The sequence below is a fragment of the Haliotis asinina genome, chromosome 16, assembly GCF_037392515.1.
Source record: "Haliotis asinina isolate JCU_RB_2024 chromosome 16, JCU_Hal_asi_v2, whole genome shotgun sequence".
Taxonomy (NCBI): Eukaryota; Metazoa; Mollusca; class Gastropoda; order Lepetellida; family Haliotidae; genus Haliotis; species Haliotis asinina.
In genome coordinates this window covers 20,210,477-20,238,460 of record NC_090295.1, presented here as the reverse complement: position 1 = coordinate 20,238,460, position 27,984 = coordinate 20,210,477, and the positions used below count along the sequence as shown (strand labels likewise).

Below are 27,984 nucleotides of genomic sequence, written 5' to 3'. Positions count from 1 at the left end.
TGTTATAACGTGTTGTCACGAAAGTTTTCAGTAAAACGTTTCACTTTGAGATTCTTTAGGCTACTGCTTCTGACAACACGATCGAAACAGCATACATGTTTCTGCCATTTTTCTTACTGAGAAAACTATTCAACTATTGACGTTATATAGAATGTTAAGACAACGTTCATGAAGTCAGCATAAAATAGCTTCAACCTTGTGGCGATGTGAGTGGGTTCACTTTTACGCCGCTTTTGACAATATTCCAGCAATATGACGGCGGGGTACACCAGGGATGGGCTTCACAGAATATGCCCATGTGAGGAAACGAACCCGGGTCTTCGGCGTGAGGAGCCAACGCCTTACCTCTAGGCTAAACGCCGCCCCATTGTGGTAATGTAAAATGAAGAAGCACAGCGTTAGTTCACAACGTTGTGCCAACGTTACGGGAGTCCAAAGAACAACGTTTTATAATGTCTAACGAAAACGTAACGTTGTGACGTGAAATTGTCAGCTGGGCTGGCGCCAAGGGTTCGATTCACCGCTCTTAAATTTTTATCCCATCTGACCTGTCTTTACGAAATCTGGCACTCCTAAAACGCTACTATGCGTGTTTGCCTGAGGATTACGAGGTCATATATTGCCACCAAATCTGGTTAACACTTTATATTTTTTCACGCCACGCCGTTTTCCAGACACCGTTGGCAAGTACTTCCGAAAAATATTTTACAGTCTCAAATGGGTAACTTTGAGGCTTTGGTCGAAATAAAGTAAAACCCAATTCCAATATTCAAAGAGAGCGCTTGCGGGGATGATCTACTGGTGCGAAGAAAAAATCACAAATGGCAACGAAGCACAAATAATATATTCAGAGCTAATCTATTTCTAGCCCAGTAAAGACGTAAGAACATAACACATAAATCACGTGTATGAATTTATTACAAAGTTAGATGTCATGAATGAGCATTATTCATCGAAAACACAAGTGCCAAAATAAATATCTGAAACATAAGTTTATTTCTTCACCCTTACAGAAATAATCACACATTTTCCACAGTTTCTGGTCATAGTCTGGTCATAGCACACACAATGGGCAGGCGATACAATGATAACAAGATTGGATGCACACATATTGCGGACACAAGAACGATTTGGTAAACACTACCCTTCGGAAGAGCATTTGATATTTTACAGCCGCTTCACTGAACAATCATCTCCTTAAACGAAAAACAATTCAAAACAATTGAACTGAACTATCATTTTTGTCAATCAATCATTTAAACACCTTTCTTCAACGTCAATTACACCATCTTTGTGCTTCAAGTGTGAGTGAGATTAGTTTCAGGCAGCTTTTAGCAATATTCCAGCAATATCAAATTTGAGGCTAGAAATAGGCTCTGCACAATGTACCCACATAGGCACAGAACATGCCAGGTTACTACACCGCCCAGTGTTTCAAGTGAACAATATGTACCAAATACATGAACCAAAGTATCACTACCCTTCTGATCATCTTCACATACATAATACAACATATTTTTAAATCCAGTCTCTCATTTCCACATCATCAACACAGGTTCATCCCATAACTCATCTCCGTAATCACCATATAAAATACACCCAACGTTTGCATCCATTCTCAGACAATACTCCCATGTCGACTGCAGGGAAGTAAATGTTCTCTCTCAGGAGTTATAAAAATATAAAACTAAAAGAACACTAAATTGTGCCTGAATAAACTCTTCGACAGAACAACAATTACTTAAGAAGCATCTAAGCACAAAGCCAATGGGTATTAAGTTCAACTTAAATATAGCACTTAAATACTACCTGAGTTTGAGCAACACTTACTTCTCTGCTTCTGTTAACTACAGTCTTAAGTGGCAGTACCCACAGCTAGAGCAGAAACACTACAATGAACACTACACTAGAACCAGGACACATCATTACAGGCAACAGCTGTTTTCACCAATCAATACATATATCATTTTTAGAAAAATGTTGATAGAAAGAAATCCACACGCTCTACTGCAAATTAGCACAACATACTGAAATATGTTATAGCTGTTGCATTTGAAGAGATGGGAACAGTTTCAAAAACTTCAGCCTGTTTGTCCTTTGAAAAACTTAGGGTAGAAAAAACTAGATTGACATGCCAAAATTCACCACTGAGGAATAAGTCAAATACAGTTTCACTTTGACAGTCTGCCCTACATTGTACCTGAAATATCTACAGTTTGGCATGATTTCCGGATTATGAAGCATATACTTTAATATCGCTTTCGATTTATGTGGACACTTCAAAAATTATCCTTAGAAAGACGAGAGTCCAGAGCATGATTGTATATTTCTAGAAAATATATTAACACCAAGAGAATAGTTAAACATGTCATTGATAGCTGCTTGAATGTTTGTCATTAACAGAAGATGATACTAAGGTGAAGGTCACATGAAAAGCGAATTCACAAATTGGAGAATACAGACTACAATAGCGCTTCACTCATAAACATATACCATGGTGAAGGTTTTACATGTATATCACCATCATACAGAAATACACATACTCTCACATTCCTGAATGTACAGAGAAATACCATCTCAGCTATGCAAACAGTTGCTAAGTTATCATACACTTTCAGAAAATAATGAACACAACTTTTTGATTGAGAGATACGAAATAAACATGCTTCTTGCATGTAGGATATAAATGCTTAAATAAGTGCATTAGTGTTTTGATGCATTACACTAGCATCAATGACAATACAGTTTCATGTACACATGACTTTACAAATAAAGTGTTAATCTGAACAATATGAAATAACATACAAAATGCTACGGAATATATTACAAGCTTTATGAAAGATTAAAGGCCACAATGAAATAAATATCTAGTTTTCACCCAATTATTTTTTAAAGGATGGATGCCCTTTTTAACCCTGTTCAAACATCTGTAAAGAGAAATCTGATGGGTGATATTCATACAAAGCCCAAATGTTTGATGGGTATGCACTTCTTTATCATATTTTGTAGTTTTCTTTGTGGCCATTTAGAGTCCTATTTAGGAAAGGGGCACAGAAGTGAAGTTGGTGAGGATGAAGATGACAGCTAATTGACTGGGACACAAAAGAAAATGAATTGTGAATTGTGAACATGCTCTCCTGGTTGAGATAAAGCAGACCACAGAACCAAAACTGACAAGTTTTACGTAGATCTGACATCTTTCAACAGTTTGGCAAAGGGGCTTCTTCCTTTGTAACTGTTTCTTAATGTTTCCATAAGGCTTCAATAATTTGATTAGATACTCAGTTTCATAACTGAATCAATCAAACTGTACAAATGCATACTGAACTATATTGTCTTTCTGTCTTAACCTTATAATTTTGTCTCCTATTTTTAACCTTGTAAGTTAATCATCATATTTTTCAAACAGCCACACTGTACTCTTAATGAACGTGCTCGAATGCTGGCAAGACTGATATCCTCTGAGGTCTGTCAAGATACAGAATTTGAACACAGGATTTAATGACTAACATGATCTATAAACTTTTCAAATGCCCTTTACAGATAAAATAAACCCCATGTTTTGTTTACTTCTTTACAGATGAAACAACTTCTAGTGTCTGTTACATTCAGCAATCATGATTGATTATCTGACAAGTGAAAAAGAGCACAACAATTTTGTAGCATTGGCAGCATCAAACCTATCAAAAATATACCACGGCTGCTAGCATGCCAAGTACCTGGACAGAGCTCCAGATAATTTTTCAAGAAATAGGGTATTTACTCCCATGTCTGTTTATGTATGAGTAATTGCACTTGTAGTTTTACAGTTTCTTACCCTTATTGGATAACTGGTACGTTTAATAGGCCTAAGTTCATAGTAATTCTTATAGTGCCAAATAGTTGGCAGCCATATTCAAATACTCAACAACTGAAGTCACATGAATACTACAGTAACCTCCAGACAGTATATACAAGCATTGCTTCACATTTGCTAAGGCTGGTATAGAGTTCAGGCGCCTGGGTAAATTAGCATACAATTTAGTTAACTGAGTAAAGCATGCAAGGTATTACGGACCCATTGGATTTTAAGTGATCCTCAGATTTTTTTGTACACCCAGATTTGAAATCAATTGAGTAAATGTCATTTCACTGAGTACAATACACAAATACCCGCTTTATCTGGAGCCCTGCCTGGAGGAATGCAATTCTGTGAGGACTAGAGTGCATCTGATGCCATGAAGGAAAAATATAAAAACAGATCCATGCCCCCGTATTTTCACAAACATAACACATACCATATAAAACAAAAGCTGCTCTGACCATGTGAATCAAACATGGCACCTCAACTACTAGAATATGCCCATGCTGTACATTCATTGATTACCAAACTAAAGTGTTGAAATTAACGCAAAGCCTGTCAAAACCTTGAGGTAGACTAACAGTTAAGCAAGTAAATCTGTTAACTGAACATTTCCTATGTTGAAATGCCTCATTAATGAAATGGAATGGCAAATTTGATCAGGTTATGCACTTGGTATGAAGGAAGGAACTATCCCTCAAGCAGAAGCAAGTTTGTCCAGTCTCACAAGCATATTAAAACTGGAAATAATGCAGGTTTTCTGAGGGTGTAGGTATGTTTTTAATCCAGGATTCATACTAAAAAGCTATTGTAGTGCAAAGGTGTTATCATACAGACCTATGACTTCTGTTGCACAAAGACAACTTCTGGAACGCAACTTGTAAATGTTTCAGGAAAAGTTGTTGCTATTTCCTTGGTTATTCTCATAAATCAGCCAGCAGAAAAACACAGGAGAGATGTTGAGTATATAGCTGGAGGATGAAACAATGCTGAAGTAGTTATCTGCTGAAGCAGTTATCAGCTGTTTGCCTCCACACCTACTTTTACCATGATTATGCATGCTTATACATAACACTTGATGTGCCTGAAGTTCTTCTTCTCTTAATGCAATTATATGAAACAGTAAGCTGTTCAATGTTCTCAATTATTGCTTTGTATTGTAAATATTTCTATACATCTTACTTCAATGGATAATAATTGTCTGTATCCCTGCTGTAGCTATGAGAATTCTTGCTCCACATCCTTCTGAATCATGCACATCAGTATGCATGTGTATTACCAGTATATGCATGTTAATCTTAAAAAAGAATGCCCTGAACATTACTGTTACATCACTATGCATGTGCAACCCACACATCTTACACAGGAAGAGTGAGTATATTTTACGCTGCTTTTTACAATATTCTTGCAATATCACAGCGAGTGATCCCAGAAATGGGCTTCACATACTGTATCTGTGTGGGGAATGGAACCCACGTCTTCACTTTAATCACAAGGGTGCCACACTGCCTACTCAGGAAGAGGGCATAGAATACCTCTTTTCTGAGGGTTTGGATACTATTTACCAGCTGCCTCAATAACTGGCTACACTCATAATTCAACCCTGATACCATTTCCACATTGTCAGCATCTTCAAGTGACAGTTGGAGATACCCTGTTGATAAAATAGTCTCTTAAATACTCTGTCTTTGTTAACGCAACTGAACAGTTGTATCTTAATGTCAACACTGGAGAACAAGAAGAGATGTCGTAACAGCTGAGTCTGCTAGAAATGTGGAGCGGTGGAGACCCATGGTCCAGCGCCTCCTGTTTGCTGAGCTGGCTTCTAGGTGGGACTCTCATCTCCTGGTACCCCTCCTGCGCCCTCGTGCAGCAACCCGTGGCTTGGGTGGCACCCCGGTGGCACTGAACATATTGTTGGATGGAGTGCCGAAAGAAGTGTTGGGAGTGTTCGGGGTTCCTGAAATCAAGAGATGTGGTCAGTTAGCTTACACCTGGAAGCAGTAAATAAAGACATGGGAAGGAAAATGGTTCTGGGTTGCCTGCACCAAACACGCTCCATGCAACAATGATTGTAGCACCCATATGCTAACATGATCATGACCTTTAACTATCAGGCTGAATCTGATGGGTTGAAGATTATTATTCCATGCTGGACTCATATAATGATAATGTTACTTGAAGTCACATCAGCAACTACACATCTAAAAAGAACAATAAACTCACTAGACTAGACTCACATAGGTTCATCTATAACATTTCTTAACCATAAAGTGAAACCTGCCAACACTGGCATCTATCTAATCCAGCACACTATCAAAACAGGAAAAAATTTCGGTCTGTCAGCTTACAACAATATTATGATTATAAAAACATTGTGTGATGTGCATCTGTCTATTCTGTATTCTGGCATGACTTTCCGATCTCAACAAGCAATTTTAACTGTAATTAACATTGTCTGAACTGGCTTGGCTATGAGCAGTGATTATGTGGTGAATCAGCTGGTTCAAAATTATATTTAAAAGCCACTTGCCACAGGGCAAGTAATTTCAAGAAAGTACATGTAACTTGTCCTGACTAATTTTCCACTTGTCCTGATTTTTACGACATAATCATGATGATGAAATTATGAAAGAATAAATCAACATGGTATTTGATGTTAATGTTTAGTGGACTATTTATTTAGAAGTGATAAACAGCAAAGACAGATAACTCTACTTTATCATCATTGTGAAGTTTAATAGCTACATTTTGAGTGGATATGAAATGAAATCCAAGTTTACTTGCAGTTTGAAACCGTAAGGAGAAATTATCTTGTAGCCTACTGACAAGTAAGACACTATTAATTGATTGCCCAAAATGAAAACTGACTTGTCCCGGGCATCGGGCAATGGGAATTTTGAACCCTGTGGTTCAAAGTCGGCATGGGTATGAGCGGTCCAGTCCCTTATTCCAATACACTCCTCTCAGCATGTTAGATAGGATATAGAATATAGATAACCAGGAAGTAGTGATTGCATCGTGAATCAAATGCATGTAGGATTACCAGGGTTATGCTTTGTAAACGCTGGGGGATTGCATTAACTGTTTTCAAGAGTGACAAGAGTAAGAGAGGAAAAAAATAAGCACTGGTTTAATCCGTTTAATCTGTCCAAACTGTCATTTTTCAGTTTGGTCCAGTGGGGTGCCAGTTTAGATGGGTTTCTCTGTACAAGGATATCACTTCCCAAAACATGGCATTTTGAATATGCCAGCTACTAAAGTTAGATCATCATCCATGAGACCACAGGATCTTATGGCACCTTTGTACCTACACAAATCCAGGCAATAAATGAGTGGGGAGTAATCATAGGAGGATTAGAGGATGCCATGTGTACATAATAGGGTTGATCTGACAGTGAATGGATGTGAGTATGGTTTTACACCACTTTCAGCAGTATTCCAGCAATATCACGACAAAGGCCTACAGATTTTATCAGACAAATTGTACCCCTGTGGAGAATCATACCTGGCATGGCAAGCAAATACTTTCACCACTGGGCTACTCTGACTCAAGTATGTCTTAAGAACTGCCTGATCCCAGCGAGTTACACTTTTGTTTCTCTGATGGTGAGGCTTGTTTGTACACAATTTTAACAGCAGAAAGCCATTCATTGTTGTGTAAAACAAGATTCGCACATCATTCACACAATATAGTAATTGACTTTTACCTTTTGTTTTACTATTTTTCAACTGAATGTACAATGTTTCCGTCAGTGAAAATGAAAGCTGAGGTGAATGTACGAATATACATAATAACATCAAGATAAACAACAAATGAACGTTTAACTTACCAAAGTTTACTTGTGGAGAACCTGTGAAGGACGCATTGAAGTTGAATCCCTTGTTTTCCCCTGTACTTGGCTGACTTGTTTGCCCAAACTGAAATGTACCTGGAGTGTTGTTTTTATTGGGTGTACTCGTGCTTCCAAACCCAGACGATGACTGTCCAAACCCAGGTTGAGAACCTGTGGAAAATGCACTTGCTGTAGATCCAAAATTGAACCCTGCTTGGGTGGTGGGTGCACCAAACACACTTGTCTGTTTCTGGTCTTGGCTGTTAGATGGTGCCCCGAACACAGACGATGCAGCCTGACTGGATCCGAAGGCTGGCTGTGAAGGAGTGGCAGTGTTACCAAATGTGAATGTACTTGACCCTGTGTTGTTCTGTTTTGTAGTGCTTGCACCAGCTCCAAATGCTGGAGCAACTGGCCCAGTACTTGAGCCAAATGCAGCTGTCCCTGAGCTTGTTCCAAATGCAGAAGTAGCCGTTCCTGTTGCAGACCCAAATCCAGGAGCTGATCCAGTACCAAAAGCTGGTGCTGAATTGTTTCCAGAACCAAAGGCTGTACCACTTGTCCCTAAACCAAAGGCTGATGTTGCACTTGCTCCCGCCCCAAAGCCAGATGGTGCACTTGTTCCTGTCCCAAAGGCTGATGTATTTGTTCCTGAACCAAAGGCCGAAGAAGCACTCGTTCCTGTTCCAAAGGGTGATGCCGCATTCATTCCAGAAACAAAGGCTGATGTTGAACTTGTTCCTTTTCCAAACACTGATGCTGCACTTGTTCCTGTTCCAAAGGCAGTTGTGGAAGTGCTCCCGGATCCAAACACTGGAGCAGCTGTGCTACTAACTCCAAGTGCAGTGTTGCTGGTGTTGCCAAACGAAGCTGCTGTCCCAGCTGCAGAAGTTGCACCAAAGGAGAATAACCCTGGACCTGAGGAAGTCTTTGCTTGAGTTGTTGACACTGATCCCACCTGAAACCCAGAAGACTGTGCAGTCGAGCTGTTACTCTGTCCGAACTGAAACCCACTAGAAGCAGTGGATACAGCAGTATTCTGTCCAAACTGATTAACAGTTGCTGAACCGGTGAGATTCTGCCCAAACCCAAGCACGTTTGATGCAGTGGATGATGCAGTGGTAGCTGCTCCAAACAGGTTTTTAGCTGGAGTTGAAAGTCCAGTTGTCTGTCCTGCAGTGATGTCTTTTGTGGTCGCAGGTACAGAACCACTTCCTCCAAATGTAACATTTGTGGTAGTTGCTGCAGGTTGTTGACCAAAAGAAAAAGTAGGGACTGGAAGTCCAGTAGATCCTGGTTGGTTCGAAGATGCTGTACTAGTTGATGAAGGAGCTGAAGTCTGCCCAAACTGTAGAGCAGTAGGTCCAGATAACGAGAAGCCAGGTTGAACTGCAGGCTTGGGTGTACTGGTAGTCAGGGGTAAGATGCCGATGACTTGAGAGCTTGGTTTAGCTGGAGCACTGGAGAAGTTGACAGGGGCATTTCCGACTTGGGTAGTGCCTGGGTATGGGGGTGGGGGATTGGCAGGTGAATTAAATGTGTTAAACAGTGCCTGAGCTGCTGTTAAGCCAGAACTGCCAGTGTCTGTTTTAGTTGATGGAGTCGGCACAACAAGGTTTGTTGTTGTTGTTGTTGTTGATGTTCCTGTAGACACAGCTGTTGATGCTGCTGGTGGAAAGATGGGGTTGAAGCTTGAAGCAGTCGTGGATGACACTGGGGTTGTCACCGATGCTGTTGTTGAGGTGCTAGCAGATGATCCTGTGGTCACAGCACCAAAGATAGGCTTGAAGGTGAGGTCCACTTGGGAAGCTGTGGTAGTGGGTGCCAGTTTAGTGTTCAACAAAGGATTTGTACTTGGAGTCGGCTTGCTGTTTAAGAGAGGATTGGTGGTGGAGGTTGGTATGGTGTTCAACAGAGGGTTGGTGGATGATAAGGTTGGAGTCTGGCTGACAGATGTCAAGGTCTTGGTATTAGTGGGTACAGACAGGAGTGATGAAGATGTGCTGATGCCTGCCTGCTGAGATGAAGTAGTGCTGATTGTGGCTGCCGTTTGGCTGGAACTTGCAGGAGCAGCAGCCGAGTCCACCGCATCAGTACCTGCAACAAGAGACATATTTACAACCAGGAAGATTCATCTGAACTTCACAATGCACCATTGTGGCTGTGAACTTTTGCGGAATTTGGCATTGTGGCTGCCAAAATGAGAAACCCTAACTTTGTGAGGTGTAAAAGGGTTCAACGTCAATTTCAAGACAGAAAGCAACATGCATAAGTTTGTGTGTCAATCATCGCAACAAATGTCATTTCTACAGTAGTTTCAAATGGATACCCAACTCAAATACAGTATGCTGACTCAGAGCCGATCAATTCCTATTCCCTCACTGCTAAGCATCAGGTAGAGTAATAACAAGTTCCATCTTTTCTTGTCTCCAGGACTGATTCTTTATTTCTACTTTAGACCTGTAAGGTCAACCCTTTGGGACAAGTAATTGAATATGGAGTATCTGGAATCATGTTTACACCAAACTGTAACAGCACTAACAGGGAATCACGACAAACTGCTTGTCAGGCAAACCTGCTGTAGTTATAGAAGAGGTGACTTATAATAGAATGGTCAGACCTGGGGCCCCTTTCACAAAACTCTCGTAAGCCTAAGGTCTCGTAACTTTTCTCGTAGCATTCCTACTTCCTATGTTATGGTATAGGAGGTACGAATGCTACGAGAAAAGTTACGAGATCTTAGGCTTATGAGAGCTTTGTGAAAGGGGCCCCTGCTACTTATCTATTATTTCAAGACCACTATCATACAACTGGAACTACATGTGATGATACATGCTAAAATTGATCTTCAGCAACCCATGCTTTTGTGAGTGAGTGAGTTTTATACTGCCTTGAGCTATATTCCAGCAATCTCACAGCTGGGGACACCAGAAATAGGCTTCACATATTGTGAAAAGGTGGAGAATTGAACCCGGGTCTTCAGCTTGATGGGTGAACGCCTTAACCACTGGACTGCCCCATGACACCTTGAGGTAAGAGGCATCGGGTTGTCAGACTCACTAATTTAGCTGACACATGCTACTGTGTTCTCATTGTGTACACTGACATAAATCACTGGACTGCCTGGTCCAGATTGATTATTTACAGACAGGCCTGCCATATCGTTGGAACACTACAGGGTGCAGCTTTATGTAACAACCAGCCAACCAACCAACCAACCAACCAACCATCAAGTTGAAGACAAGAAAGTGTTCCATCAAGTAGCTGGAACCTGTGAAGGTCTGGAGTAGAACAGGCCTTCAGCAACCCATGCTGCCACGAAAGGCAACTATGTTTGTCTTAACAGGTGAATAATGGGATTGGGTGGTCAGGCTCACAGACTTGGTTGACACGTCACTGGTTCCCAGTTGCACAGATCGATGCTCATGCTGTTGATCATGACTATTTACAGACCGCCGCCATATAGCTGGAATACAGCTGAGTGCGGCGTATAACTAAACTCTCACTCACAGACTGGAGGATGGCCATGGCTACTGAACTATTGACTGAACTTTTCCTATATTGTATTGTTATTGCACCTGGAATGCTCTTCTGTTTGATGGATGTCTCGGCATCTTCCAACATGTCCTGCACTCGCTGCCGCTCAGCCTCTCGATCTGCCTCATAGTCATCTGCTGTAGCTGACACTCGCGCCACTGGTACCTGAATAGCAGTCAACTGCAAGATCAGTTTACATACCTCTGGACGTTATACCAGTCCTAGCACATGGGGTACAGGGTAGGGAACAGAAACTTCAGCAAATGTACAATTCAAGTCTGGGTTCTGACTACAGAATATTTACCTTTACAAATGAATTTGAGATTCCCACTGAATTACAAATATTGTACCAAAAATACAGAGACAGGTAAGTACAGAATACCAGCAACAGCAAATTGATCATTGAAGCCAAGGTAAAGGATCAGATTACTGTGGTCCCAACACCAGCACATGAAGCATTGAAGCCTAGGTAAAGGGTCAGATTACTGTGGTACCAACACCAGCAAATGAAGCACTGAAGCCTGGGTAAAGGGTCAGATTACTGTAGCACAAACACCAGCAAATGAAGCTTTGAAGCCAAGGTAAAGGGTCAGACTGCTGTGGTACCAACACCAGCAAATGAAGCACTGAAGCTTAGGTGAAGGGTCAGATTACTGTGGTAACAACACAAGCAAATGAAGCACTGAAGCCAAGGTAAAGGGTCAGCTTACTGTTGTACCAACACCAGCAAATGAAGCATTGAAGCCTAGGTAAAGGGTCAGATTACTGTGGTAACAACACCAGCAAATGAAGCATTGAAGCCAAGGTAAAGGGTCAGATTACTGTGGTACCAACACCAGCAAATGAAGCACTGAAGCCTAGGTGAAGGGTCAGATTACTGTGGTAACAACACCATCAAATGAAGCACTGAAGCCTAGGTAAAGGGTCAGACTACTGTGGTACCAACACCAGCAAATGAAGCACTGAAGCCAAGGTGAAGGGTCAGATTACTGTGGTACCAACACCAGCAAATGAAGCCAAAGTAAAGGGTGAGACGACTGTGGTACTAACACCAGCAAATGAAGCCAAGGTAAAGGGTGAGACGACTGTGGTACTAACACCAGCAAATGAAGCCAAGGTAAAGGGTCAGATTACTGTTGTACCAACACCAGCAAATGAAGCATTGAAGCCTAGGTAAAGGGTGAGACTACTGTGGTACTAACACCAGCAAATGAAGCACTGCAGCCAAGGTAAAGGGTGAGACAACTGGCTTCTGGGACAGATTACAGAATACTAAACCCAACTTATGAAGTAAGGAAGGCAAGGTACTGGGATTGATTACTTAAAAATACCGACACCAAAAATATTAAACTCCTGGGACAGGACTGATTACTTCAGGACACTCACCCCAGCAAATGAAGAATTCAAGCCTGGGTACAAGGACAGGTTCCTCCGTCTTGTTGGCTTGTGTACACCATCCAGCTGCAATCTCCTGTTGGGTGTCGATGTCTTACTGGATGGTGTGGATGACTGGACAAACAAAACATCACATATATATGAAGACATTTTAAGTCTTGATAACAACTGATGTGTTAAATACTAGGAAAGAAACACTTGAATATTTTTGCAACAAAGAGCCTGTTTTGTAAAATTTGACAAAAATAATTGCAAGTTCAAAGGCATGCTTTCTGTAAAGTACATACTGTATTTGTCACTTTACAACAGGTATTACAGTCAAACATTGAACCATTCTGTATCAATACATTCCAGGATTTCAAGATAATAATGAAGCAGAATGATTACTCTTAATTTGAATTACAATTACGTAATTTTTTAAATAAAATTCATTTTGTACTTATCATGACTCATAGATTCCCATCTGATTGAATCGGATGTACAAAACACTCACCCACTTGAAGTCTCCCTTTCCCCCAAAAGAGGGTCACAAGACCAACATCCTTATCACTCTCTCCGAAGTCTCATAAGCCCTACATGAGAATTACTGTGAATTCAGTGTACCTGAGAGGGACGGTTAAGAGGGCTCGACACCATGAGTCAGGATAAGTATAAAATATCAATTTTGATAAACAAGAGTCATCAGAACATGACATATCACCCCACATATTTGAAAGGACAAATCATCTGAAGGTTACTTGATGTTTTCTTAGACTAAGTTTGAATCGTTTCTATGGAAATCATGAAAAATATAAATGCCATATATCTGTAAACAGCAAAAGGCACCACTTCAAGATGTGCCTCATATATCTGCCAAGATATGTTGAAAGATATCAAATGGTATTTGAGTTGTGCTCTGAAAATGAAAGCCTATCCCACCATGTTGAGACTAAGTCCGAAATGTGTCCATGGAACCCGAGAAAATAATAAATCACGAAAACCTGTAAATAGCAAAATGCACCACTTAGGGGTCTGCCACAAATATCTACCAAGTTTTACTCACAGATATTAAGAACTTTTTGAGTTCTGTTCCGGAAACGAAACACACCTCTCACTTTTGAGACTATGTCCGAAATGTTTCCATGGAAACCGCGAAAATAATACATCACAAAAACTTGTAAATAGCAAAATGCACCACTTTAGGGTCTGCCACACATATCTACCAAGTTTTGCAGAAAAATATAGAACAGTTTTTGAGTTATGCTCCAGAAACGAAGCCTATCCCTCCATTTTGAGACTAAGTCCGAAATGTGTCCATGGAACCGGAGAAAAAATTAAATCACAAAAACCTGTAAATAGCAGAAGGCACCACTTTGGGGTCTGCCACACATATCTACCAAGTTTTACTCACAGATATTGAGAAGTTTTTGAGTTCTGTTCTGGAAACGAAACACACCTCTCACTTTTCAGAATAGGTCCGAAACGTTTCCATGGAAACCGAGAAAATAATACATCATAAGATCCTGTATATAGCAAAAGGCTACTGTTACTGCAATATCAGTTCCCAAAATGCCTCCAACTGTCCTTGTCGGGTGATGAAGGAGAGAGTGACAAGTGTGGTTGGTCATGTGACCGGAAAAGGGAGGCTCTGATGGGTGAGTGTATTGTACGTCAGCTTCAGGTAGAAGCGAAATTCTAGAGATTCCAAGTCTTCCACTATCTTTGCATAGAGGGAGGACATAAGCATAATAAGCAAGAGTCAGGTCGAGAAGAAATTACTAATTTAAAATAGGTACCTTATCTTGACTAACAGATTCAGTAGTGGCTGCATCAAGTCTGTTTTCTTCACAGTCTGGAGTCATGACAGAATCACCATCCCTGGAACAAAGCAGAAAACGTGCAAGTTATTACAGGGCTTCAGTTGACTGACAGGCCCCCCACTCTATCTAAGGGACATTTTCAAGACTGCTGACATGCCCCCTAATCCTCTCTGAGGGACATTTTCAAGTTGCTGACATGCCCCCAATCCTGTCTGAAGGACATTTTCAAGATGGCTGACATGCCCCCATCCTCTCTGAGGGACATTTTCAAGATGACCGACATGCCCCCAATCCTCTCTAAGGGACATTTTCAAGATGCTGACATGCCCCCTATCCTATTTGTGGGACATTTTCAAGATGCTGACATGTCCCCAATCCCACCTGAGGGACATTTTCAAGAGGCCGACATGACCCCCATTCTATCAGAGGGACATTTTCCAGAAGTAAAGTCATGCCTTGCTCAAAGCAATTCTCGAACCCTGAAGGTGCAAGTTGGGGGTGAGGGTGAGACGGGGATCACGACCCTTTTCATGGTTTGTGTCTGGGGGGCCTCCCCTACAACACCAGATTTTGTCTGCTGGAAATATGCAATTTCTGGGCATACTTAACCAGATAATACTTAACTCAAATGAACATAATCAAATGGCTATCTACTAAAATTCTTTCAAAGATTCTAAATTCATAAACATATTTGTATTTTCTAAACGTCAGGTTTTTCTACAGAGTAGATTTTGTGTTTGAAAATCGGAGTAACTCCTCCAAAATCAGAGTGCTTGCCATCTCTGTAACATGACACCTATACTGTTGATGGACATTTTCAAGATGGCTGACATGACACATCCTATTTGGAGGACATTTGAAAAATGGCTGACATGACACCTACACCCTCTGAGGGATATTTCAAGATGGCTAACATGACGCCTATACTTCAACATGGCTGATATGAGAAATTCACTGTCTGAGGGACATTCTCAAAATGACACCTATCCTATCTGATGGACATTTTCAACATGGTTGACATGACACCTACACTGTCTCAGGGATATCGGTTGTAGGGGCCGGAGATTGGTCAGTAGCTCGCCTCTTGCTTCGTGGAAGGTCTGCATCTAGATGAGACAGAGGAGTCTTACTCCTGGCTTCTATTCTCTGAAGTGTGAAAAAAATATGTCATGGCAACATCTTTCAAACAATACAGCCGTATTAAGTACAAGACAGGTGATAGGGACAAGACAACAATTATCATATCAACAAGCTTTAGTTGATGCAAGCTGGTAATGCATGATGGAGCTGCATGCTTGAGGCAAGACCAGAAGTGTGTTGTGTCCCTTTGATATTCTTTTAGTTGTATGACAATGCACAGAGCTCAGGTCACAAACCAGGTGAAGTTGAGCAATGTTGGACGCGAGTCCTTGGATGGGTGACAATGTTTGGCAGCTTGACTTCTGAGAGTTTCTATGACTTCAATCCTGCCCGACAACAAAGCACAGGTCATACATCTGCTTTCACCTTAGGCAACTGAATTCATTTAAAATAGGTAATCAGTGGGATAAGTAATGTGACCATGGCTGACTTGTGTATAACTTGGTTTATCCGGGGTTATAATGTGCTGTGCTATTCATTGTTAGCACTATAAGCATAGCTGGATTGGAGTTTACTCTATATAAATGGACACATTATTATTATTAAATTATCAATGTAAATCATAGATACAACCATGTTGTAAAATCCACAAACACAATATTTTGCTGATAGACCATGCGGGATGAGTTCTAGATTTTCTCAGCTTTTGGGACCAGCTTTACTTTCCTCACTGAAGGGCATGACCATCTTCTTCTACTAACATCTACTTTCACCCTGGGATCACGTCATTAAACCTGTCCTGCTCCTATGATCAATTCCTGGGTTTCTCACAATCTCATAATCCCTTCCTAGACTTACATTTTCAAAGTTGATTGGTTATGCAACTTGTGTTATAACATATCAATCAGAATTCAAGTTACAAACACGCCTCCATGTTGTGTTGGCAACAACAAGAAGGCACCAGCCTGACCCTGAGGTTTCTGGGTAATATGAGTTATCTCCCCTACCCTTTCTTTCATGTTGATGTTTGAAATGAAATTAAAGAGCAGTTAATGTGTAATCACAAGAATCATGGTAATGGATGCAATTTGTGAAAGTTTTCCGAAATTTGATCCCTGGATTCATAGAGGAATATCTCCCTGCAACTGAATATGGTTTAGTGACTGGAATTAAGAACCAGTGCTGGACATATTCACTAAGTCTCAATCAAATATTTATCGACATGTACCTCTCTGATCAGAATCCTCCTGCTAGAGCTGAGTGAGCTGGTGATGGGGTTGTTACGCGTGTTCTTCTGTCGCTTGGCAACACTGACGTCCTGTTCTGCCTCCTCCATGGCCTCCCTGCTGGGAGCAGACGGACGCTTCAGACTGACCTCATCCAGCTGCATCATCACGTTCTTGTCTGACAGGTCCGGCAGGTTATCTGGCATTGGTGGCAGAGATGCTGAGGAAGCTGTCGACTGGCTACTTTCCTGACGCCTGCAACAACCACAAACTGTAAAATATTTTCTTTCGTTTTAATAACAGGAGTTTCAGTGAGTGAGTGAGTGAGTGAGTTAAAATTTAATGTCACATCGGCAATATTTCAGCCATATCGTGACGGGAACGGAACATTAAAATGGAATATATGAGTATTATAACAATCAGTCGACGAAGGACAGTAAAAAACTAGAACATCACAGAAATGAATGTAAAACTAGTAGCTATGCCTAAAACAATTTATCTATAGAGGACAATACAATATAAAACCGGGCTATAGATTGCCAACAACTGAAGGTAGATCACCATTCTAGGGACCATGGGGACTTACAGTACTTTTGCTACCTGCATGGACCCTAGCTGGATTTACATCATCCCCTCAGCCATCAGCAATTTCGGAAATCTAGCCATACAATAAAAATACACTTATACTACCATTAAAAACGTGGAAATTTAGAATTTACTTTGCATGTTTGTGGACTTACGTACCCTCTCAGGAGGACAATAATTTTACAATACTTCAACCCCCTTTGAGGGTACAGCCACCAACAATTCAAGTTACTAATTCAAACTACCAGTCATTAAAATACATCTATTTACAGAAACATATTATTCAAAATTCAACCAAAAAATCAATTTCTTTTAAAAAACCTATAATTAAATGAGAATTAACGCTGGTAAAAAGATCCTTAATTGTTTTAACTGTAAAATACTTATCCCTTGTGATGGAGAATTCAACACAGTCAAGCAGAATATGCTTGACCGTGACTCTCTCATCACAAGGGATACAAAATGGAGGATCTTCACCTTTTAACAGGTACGCATGAGTGTATCTAGTGTGGCCAACACGACATCGTCGCAAAATAACCTCTTCAAATCTGGACTGACAACCCAAGTGGGTATAACCAATGTAAGGTTTTGTCTCATGTAATTTATTGATACCCACTTGGGTGTCCCACTTCTTTTGCATCAGATCACGGATATAAGATCTAATGGTGGCTTTGTAATCACTATAAGGAATAAGAAGTGGTGTCACAGATTTGTTGAGTGCTGCTTTAGCAGCAAGGTCAGCCAGTGTGTTACCAGAAATGCCTACATGGCTGGGTAACCAACAAAAGACGATGTCGTATTGGCCAGTAGCAAGATCATTATACAATTCAATAATTTCTATTAAAAGTGGATGTTTGCAAGAAATATTTTTAATAGCCTGAAGGCAAGAAAGAGAATCGGAATAGATTATATATTGTTTACGTTTCGGGTGTCTTTGAATATATTTGAGAGCTGTTAATATGGCGTTAGCTTCAGCTGTAAAAATAGAACTATTATCTGGTAATCTAGAAGATATTGTTCTGGATCCAATGACAGTGGCACAAGCCACTGCGCCACCATCCTTGGACCCATCTGTAAATAAAGGTTTGTAATTGCTATATTTATGCTTTAATTGATGATATTCTTGTTTATATTGTAAGTCATTTGTTTCTGATTTTTTAAAAAATGTTAATGTTAGGTCAACTTGTGGCCTAACCAACTGCCAAGGAGGAGAAGAAAGAAGACGGGAAGGCGATATACTTTCCAGCTCAATACCGGCAGAAGAAATAAATGGTTTAATTCTGTGCCCAAGAGGTGGAACAAGAGAAGACTTTTTGTTATACAAATCTTCATAAAGGGGATTGAACACACAGTTATAGGCAGGGTTAGATTCATCAGAATATAATTTAGTAGTGTATTGTAAAGACAATTTTATACGACGTTGAGTAAGAGATGGTTCATCGGCCTCAACGTAGAGACTATCAATAGGTGAAGTTCTGAAAGACCCAAGGCAAAGTCTTAAGCCTTGATGGTGGACAGAATCAAGAAGTTTAAGGTTGCTGTTGCAGGCTCCACCATATACGATGGAACCATAATCGAGTTTCGAACGTATGAGTGATCGATACAGGTGTAAGAGGGTTGCTTGATCTCCTCCCCACTTTGTGTTGGAAACAACTTTCAACAAGTCAAGAGCCTTCAAGCATTTAGTTTTAAGGGACTTGATATGAGGCAGAAATGTTAAATGGGAGTCAAAGATTAGGCCCAAGAACTTGGCCTCCTTTACAACTTTGATGGGAGTGCCATCTAGAGATAGTTCAGAGTCCTTATGTGGTTTATATTTTCTGCAAAAATGTATACAGTTAGTTTTGGATTTAGAAAATTTAAAGCCGTTTTCAAGACACCATTTATTTATTTTGTTTAAACACAACTGCAGTTGTCGTTCAATAGTATGCATATTTTTCCCACGACAAGAAATATTAAAATCATCCACAAATAATGATCCATCAATTGAATCGTTTAAAACTTTTGATAAACTGTTTATCTTTATGCTAAAAAGTGTGACAGACAAAATACTGCCTTGTGGAACACCCTGATCCTGATTGTAATGATCAGACAGGGTAGAACCCACTCGAACTTGAAACTGTCTGTCCTTTAAAAAATTTGCTATAAATTGAGGTAAACGACCTCGCAAGCCGTAGTCATGTAGGTCTCTTAAAATACCATATTTCCAGGTTGTGTCATATGCTTTTTCTAGATCAAAAAAGATAGACACAGTATGTTGTTTATTAATTAGTGCATTTTTAACAAATGATTCTAAACGCACTAAGTGATCGACAGTACTTCTGTTTTTACGGAAACCACACTGTATATCAGTTATAAGGTTATTTGTTTCCAAGTACCAAACTAGTCGATTGTTTATCATGCGTTCCATGGTCTTGCAAACACAGCTAGTTAATGAAATCGGACGATAATTGGATGGATCCGTATGATCACGTCCAGGTTTAGGTATGGGTACTACTATGGCGTCACGCCATGAGGGAGGAAAGTTACCCGATGTCCAAATATCATCAAAAATATTGAGAAGAGTTTCTAGGCAGGATTCTGGTAAGTGCTTCAGGAGTTGATAATGTATGTTATCAGCTCCAGTAGCAGTGTCATGAGCTTGATCAAGAGCAGTATGGAGTTCATGAATAGAAAACGCTTCATTATAATCTTCCCCATTATCAGAATTGAAATTAATAGTTTTCTTTTCTTGTTGTTTTTGATATTGCTGGAATTTTGGTACATAATTTGAAGAGGAAGAGTGTTTAGCAAGGGTTTCACCTAGTTTATTAGCAATATCTGATTTATCAGTAAGCAATTGATCTCCATGTTTGAGATGATGGACAGTAGATTTAGTACCTTTACCTTTGATTTTCTGGACCATGTTCCATACCTTGGACATGGGTGTCCGAGAATTTATTTTGGACACATAATTTTGCCAAGATTGGCGTTTGTTTTGTTTAAAAGTACGCCGCGCTTTAGCATTTAAAATTTTAAATTTATTTAAATTATGTACCATAGGATGGCGACGGAAATAATGTTCTGCCTTTTTCCTTGCCTTCCTAGCTTGTTTGCACTCATCGTTGAACCATGGTTTTCTTATGTGTGGAACTACAGAGGAATTTGGTATACACTCATCAGCTATGGAATTCAGTTCATCAGTAAAACATTTAATAGCATCAGGAACGTCAATAAAAAGTTCGGGTTTAAGTTTTTCAGCACACAGTGTTTCATATAAAGTCCAGTTAGCCTTTGTAAAATTCCGCTTTGATGATGGAGGAACATCAGATGGAGTTACAGCTTTTAATATAGTAGGAAAATGGTCACTTCCACAGAGGTCATCGTGGACTGACCATTCAAATTCATTAAATAGTTCTGAATTTGTAAGTGACAAGTCGAGAGCAGAATAAGTCCCTGTAGCAGGGTGTAAATATGTGTTGGAACCATCATTATAAATACATAAATCATTGTCAGAACAAAAGTCCTCCAACAATTTACCTCTAGTGTTTGTATTTACACTACCCCAGAGTGGGTTGTGGCCATTTAAATCTCCCATTATAATACAGGGCTTTGGGAGCTGATCATATAGAGCTTGAAGATCGGTTTTGGCAAAAGCCGAAGATGGTGAAATATAAAGAGAGCATAGCGTAAACGCTACATGTAAAATAATTCTCACTGCAACAGCCTGCATATTAGAATTAAGTGAAACAGGGCTTTGAATAACATTTTGTTTGACTAGAATGGATGATCCGCCAGTGGCCCTATCACCCAGAGGTGAAAAACAATGATATGCATTAAAATGGCGAAGGTCAAATGCATCTGTTTGTTTTAAATATGTCTCTTGGAGACATAACGCTGAAGGTGTGAAATCTTGGACTAATAGCTGTAATTCATGTAAATTAGCCCTCAAACCTCTGCAGTTCCATTGTACAATATTATTGGAATAAACTATCTTTTGGGGGGATTTTTTGGGGATCTACCCCGCACTCTTTTGGAGGGCGACAAGCTATGTGCCCTAGAATGGACGTTTTCAGAAACGTCCATATCTTCAAGAGACCCATATTTATTAAACAATTGAATTTTATTTTGTGACCCCTTAGGAGCTCTGCCACTTTGTTGTTTTGAAGCATCTGACTTAGGTTTGGGTTTAGTTTTAACAATTTGTTGTCTATCAGCTGTTGAATGAGACTCAGAGCGTGACTGTGAAGATGACTTATGATCAGAGGACTTTGATGTAGTAGGAAGTGATTCCTCAGTCTGGGATGATATAGCAGGGTATAAAACCTGTGGGGAGTCGGAACTGACCCAAGTCAAGGTAGTTTGGCATCCTGTGGATGATTTTGTTATTTTAGAGCTGAATTCAGATGATGATTTTGCTACTGTAGCATAACTTTCTAGAAGGTCAGATCTCTTCACCAGTTTCTTTGCCTCAGAAAAAGAGATATTTTGGGTGAACTTTATTTTGTTAATCGCCATTTGCTCTTTCCATATTGGACACTGTTTTGACGAAGATGAATGGTCGCCAGAGCAGTTAGTGCATTTTTTAAAGTCACTGTCACAATCTTCTGTTGTGTGTGTCTTCTCACCACAGTGAGCACACACAACAGACAATGTGCAGGTAGATACACCGTGTCCATATTTCTGACATTTAAAACACCTGAGCGGGTTGGGGATGTAGGTTTCAACTTGGATATTGCAGTAACCCGCCTTTACTGATTTGGGAGCATTTGGCAATGAAAAAGAAAACAGATAGGTATTTGTTTGGATTGTTTCATTGTTTTTTCGGGTGGAAAAGCGCTTCACATACAGCACACCTTGATCCTTCATTTCGCATGCTATATCAAGCTCGGACATGTCAGCAAACAACCGATCACAATCTCTGACGATACCTTTACTTGTGTTCAAGGTCTTGTGAGCAGAGACCGTGACCGGAATGCCCACAAAAGATTCAATGTTCATCAGATTGGTTGTCTGCTGTTTCTTGCCACACTCTATTAGCAATGCACCCGAACGCAAGCGTCTAATGTTCTTGACATCCCCAGCAATACCTTGAATGCCCTTAGATACTGCGAAAGGGTTCAACTTCAATGGTGTCTTGTCCGGAGTCTCAATAACGAGGAAACGTGGCCAATACTCAATCGATAGAGACGGTCTATGAGAAGTATCAACGGGATCAATTTCAAGTGGACGTTTGGTTTTTTTGGGGGGTATTTCATAAGCCATGATTGGTGTCATATGATTCATCATCCGAGCTCCCCACCCACCACGGAGTATCACAAGGACAATGCTAAAGCAAGCGGGCCTCCAGCTTGCAGCACCAAGGATACCCGGATGATATACTCCAGCAGAAGAATTAAGAGATTAATAATTCTACCAGATTGGCCCATGAGCCACCGCCTTCTGGCATAGGACTCTAGGCAAATTACAGAACAACATACTTCAAATTCAACATGTTTTAGATTATAAAGCCAAGTCCAAATTTACAACGATTCCAAATGATATATGTGCATTGATAAATATAATAATGCTCCATGCACAGGGCTTGGCATGACCAGCCGATTGGTCGAACCGGGCCTATTCGACCACCCGTCTAGGCGAAGTCAGGGCCGAAGTGGTGTATTGAGCAACAGGAACACGGTTGCAAGCTCCTATTACTCTCAACCACCAGGATCCCCTCCTCCGCCGACACAGGGCTGCAACCCATGGCAAACGGGTTGGTGGACCAAATATCCCCCCGGGTCCACTACGGGGATGTCGGCGAGCTCTTGGCGTTACCCAGCACCCACCACGATGAGGTGGCTCGCCACGGGTGCCCAGGAGTTTCAGAGCACACAGTTTGATATGGCTGTCAGTCTAAGTAAACTTAGTCTCAGTATCATTTGTTACAATTCCACGCTGAGTTTTACAACCTAGTAGGAGGTCGCATCAGGTAACCTTTGAGTAACCTGTGACCATCCAATCAAATGTGAAAGGAACGAACAGATTTATCCAGACAATGGTTACTGTTTAGGGTTTGGTGGGGCTTAGAAAATTCCCCAGTCACTGACACTGATATTTCAACAAAAAGAATCCACACACAAAAGAATATTTAACCTGGAGTATATATGCTAAGGGCTTTTTGATGACGTGGTTACTATTAGCTAATATTTCCACAAACTGAATTAGTGAATACTGACAAACACACTTTTTTCAGTGACTGTTTACTCATTGTTAACATTATTGTAGCATGGTCCATGTGCATCACCTGGAAGTGACCGTACTGAAAACAGCATTCAGAATCATTCAGATACAAACCTTTTCGAAGTAGAGGTTCAAAAGGTTTGTGCAAATGTCCACATTCGTGATTTGGTAAGCTGTGCTCTGATTGGTCAATGTGAAAGGGTACCTGATGTGACCTCCTACAAGGTCCACCTGCCAGACTCAGTAGAGGACTGTGACGAATAATGCTGAAACTAAGTTTACTAACACTTGTACAGCTGTTCACAATTAAGCCTTTTTGATGTTACTTATCTTAGACCATCATTTCACTCAAGCAGTTAGGATGTTAGACATAATGACAGTCAACATCAGACATTCTTTTCATGTCAGGGTTAGGCACACAACTCTACATATTGAGTACGGGTTTTCACTTCTGCCAATATTTGTCATTTCCAGTCTTGACATGAATAATAAGTTTTCAAAGTGAGAACAAACTACACTGAATCACCTTCTCTTGGCATGTTGACCTGATTCTTCAAAAAGTGTGTCATCTTCTACTGCAACAACAAGTGATCTTTTCCTGGAATAGACAAAATACAAATGTTGTTAGTTCCATGAATGTTGGAAGGATATCATTAACAGGATCAATTTATCAATCCTTCAGTACAGGTAGTATGTACAGGTTGCAAATGAAAACCTGTGGGCCTGGCTATGAAACAAAATCTGCCTAATTTAATTTTCTGAAATGTTCTGTTTGCAAAAGAAATCAAGACTGTGTCAGGCTTACAATGAGGAAGAGAAAGGAAATGATGAGAAGATTGTGACGATTATTTATGAACTTGAAAACATTAAACATCATAGTTCATAGAACTTTGTTGTATTGAGGTTAAGCAGTAAATAGTATCCCCCCAAGCCCAAGACTGGTTTTATGTGTTGCCTTCTTTCCCTGAGTGCATTGACCACAGCTTGTGTGTCCACTGGCTTTGGTGTGTTGTCGGTTCTCTCTTTCAATGGCATTAAACTGTGAACAGAAAGAAGCACTGATGTAAAGGGTACTACAAAAAAGAGAGAGACTGGAGTGAGTGAGTGAGTATGGTTTTGTATGGCTTTTAGCAGCATACCAGCAAGTTCACACTATCACAGTGGGGGGAACCAGAAATGGGCAACAACTATTGTGCCTGAGGTAAATTGAATCTGGATCTTCAGTGTGAATGAGTGAGTACTTTGCCTATGGAGAGTGATGGAAGAGGAAAGACCAGAAAGGCTCAATTTATGCATATTTAACTGCACTATTCTTGACTTTGATAAAATTGTTAATGCATAGCAGACACAGTATTTTATGTATTACTCATAGTTTAAAGCTTTTTAAAACTTTGTCTGACAGAACATTAAAATTCCAGTCATTATGTGAGCAAAATGCATAAATGCAACATTACATTGTCTTGTATCAAAAGTCAGTCATCTTCATCACCCACATATTCCATTTGCATTTAACACTGTCAAAAATCCAATCAAATTAAAATCTGTGGCCGTCCTTTTGATTTGTGAAATCTTGTTGCAAGGTAAATGGGGTGCTGGGGTCATTGTGTACACTAAAGTTTCTCTCTATGACCTATCACCTCGACACTCAAATAATCAAATAATCCTAGCGATGTTGAGCAAGTTTCTGTTGAAGTTGTTCTTGCAGTATATATGTATGCACATTGCTAATCAACACAGTTTGGAATGAGGATGTAATAATGCTAAACATGCTAAATATTGTATGGCACCTCGAAACCAGGTACAAGCTTGGACTGTTGACGAATGTTTATTAGGATCAATGTAAAATGTAAACACCGGTTAAAATTGGGATTCCACTTCTGTGATTAAAGTCTTTTTGACATTTATATTTGGTTTAATGCCGCTTTTAGCAATATTATGGTGGGGGAGACCAGAAATGGGCTTCAAAGAATCAAACCTTGTACACATGTGGGGAACTGAAATGGGGTTCTTGGCGTGACGAGTGAATGCTTTTAACCACTAGGCTACCCAAGCGCTCACTAACAAAGTACTGTGAGATAGGATAAGTATATAAATATACAATATATATTAACATTTTCAATTATAACAGACCATAAATACCAAAGACCAAAAGTGAAATTTACCACCGAAAATCTGGCACACACTATATATTGTCTTTCATAAGCATGATGAGATATACTATGATACACATCAGTCCATTTTAACATACATCAGATACAAACCGCATATCCTTATTTTACTGAACAAAAATTTTCCCTGTAAGTCTAAACTTTCCTTCCCTGCCATACCAGGATATCCAGTGTTTGCCCCAGATATGAAAATTTAGGAGTCATCACTAGAGGGAGTCATGGACATGTTTTGGGGAGTCAACTCCAGTATGGAACTTTCATCATGACATCAACTGTGATTGCTTAATACGGACAAAAAACAAGGTAAAGCAGGTTAGGTAGTTAATCAGCACTGAGCAGCAAACAATAAACTAAGTAGTTTAGAAAAACAGCAAATTACAAGCTTTGATTAGCTGAACTTAGGGCTCAGTAGCATTGCATTAGCAATGACAATTGACTGTGTATTTGTGATAATTTGTGCATTTAATATGCAGGTTTTCTGCATCAGAGCAAACACTGAAAATGTAGTGTATCATGGTTTGTATCATATCCAGTTTATCACGAAACATATTCTAGTGTTGTCTTCTTTATCATTACAATCCTAAAATTTTCTCTAAAAATGAGTCACCCTGTTTGCGCGTTCAAACACTTGGCTTACCTTGGTGAGATAACTCTATGAGGATCAGGTGGAGCTACCCGTACAGTGTTTTGATGTTTGAATGAATTGATGTCGGCTTTATACAGGGAATGTCGATCTCTCCTGCCAAAGCGTACCCATGGCAAAACTCCAGGTGATGAATCTACAGGATGTGTTGGAGTGAAGTGGAACGTGTTGGCTCGTCTGACTGGTCGACTTCGACTGCCACTAACAAGTGGGGAACTGACATCCGGGCTAGAACATGAAGGAGAATAGAACACAATGATTACAAATACATATGTAGCACATATGTTTGAAAAATGAAAACAGTAAACAGATGAATCAGTTGCATGTAAATAGGACAGGAAAACTCTGACAAAGTCAAACTGGCACAGTAAGACACAGCCATGGACCATGGGATTCACGTAAACAGCATAATCTGTTATTTTCACATAGACTAGTAATCTTACAAAAATAACACTCATGACAAAATGAGCAGTGGACATGCTAAATCAGCACATGGGGATTATCAGAAAAGCTATGATCAACTTGTTTCATTATAACCCTTCATAATTCTAAAAGTGGTACACTACAGGGAAAATAGAATCAACAAATCTGGGCACTGACTGTCTCTAACATCATGGTCATCAGATAATGGAATTCTACATAAATCTTAATTATCATGATGATAGAACAGGTTGTTCCAAACTGTGCAACTGCAACTGGATTGAAATAACAGTAAACATTTATGTGAATATAGTTATGTCAAGACCGACACTCAAATAGCATTGCTTTTAAACTCTCTTCTTAAGTTCAGTGTAATGCTGACAAATCTAAGGAGCAACCTGGTAAGATCGACTTACCTGAAAGTGTCATTGTGTCCGGATGTGTTGGCTACAGCTCTTTTTATCATGGGCATCAATGGGGTGGACAGCAGAGGACCAGATGCATTTAACACAGACACACTTGTATTTAAATCTCCAGTCGATACATTTCCACTAAGGCCTCTCTTTGGTGACTTTGGACTTGACACAGATATGGGAGCTGGTGAATTCAGTGCGTTAGATCTCTCTTTTTGCTTACTCTGACCAAATTTTGAATTTTTGGTTCTCCTGGCAAACTTGGATCTCATCACTGGTCGCGATCCTGGCGTTTGGCCGTCTTTTCCTTTCCACAACCATTGCAAAGGGTTCCAACTCTCAAACATGTTTGGAGTTTGGCTTCTGAATAAAGGTTTGTGGAGAACAGTGCCGATATATCCTGTGGTTTCTCTGATACGGTCAGCGACCGGTGCCAGGTGCTCTGAAAGTCTCACCGGAAGAAGACCGGTCCATTCTCTACCCTCGACCAATAAAAACACACATAAAACAGTCAAAATATATAAAAAGAGAGTTGTTTTAAAACCAAACACGATACAAGATAACAACGTTAAGAAAACAACAGTTAGAACAGTAGAAAAATTTAAAGACATTATTCTTAAAACTTTCACATTCTCCCGGTGCGTTCGACACGAGAGTATCCGGTCGGACAACAGAAACGGACGGGGAATTCGCCAGTTGGTTGAAAATAAACTGAATTTTTTATTACAATTGTGCCCGCTTATTTCCAAGTTGTCATTTCATTTATAAATACCATGCAAAAATATCCGTCAAAGCATTTACTTGCTTAGTAATGTGATTATTTTAACCTCTCCGCACTTC

The 27,984-nt window shown here is 40.1% G+C and overlaps 1 protein-coding gene across 1 annotated transcript; it reads right to left on the bottom strand.

The window, feature by feature from the left end:
• Nucleotides 1–900: 900 nt before the first annotated feature.
• LOC137268141 (putative nuclear envelope pore membrane protein POM 121B) lies at nucleotides 901–27,799 on the bottom strand. Its single transcript, XM_067802669.1, has 11 exons — nucleotides 27,148–27,799; nucleotides 26,306–26,539; nucleotides 24,456–24,539; nucleotides 24,027–24,098; nucleotides 16,717–16,969; nucleotides 15,439–15,554; nucleotides 14,385–14,466; nucleotides 12,601–12,723; nucleotides 11,256–11,379; nucleotides 7,675–9,774; nucleotides 901–5,801 (listed from the first exon to the last, which is right to left on the bottom strand). Exons 1-11 carry the CDS (start codon nucleotides 27,753–27,755, stop codon nucleotides 5,680–5,682), a joined length of 3,918 nt encoding a protein of 1,305 aa, XP_067658770.1. The 5' UTR covers nucleotides 27,756–27,799; the 3' UTR covers nucleotides 901–5,679.
• Nucleotides 27,800–27,984: the final 185 nt, after the last annotated feature.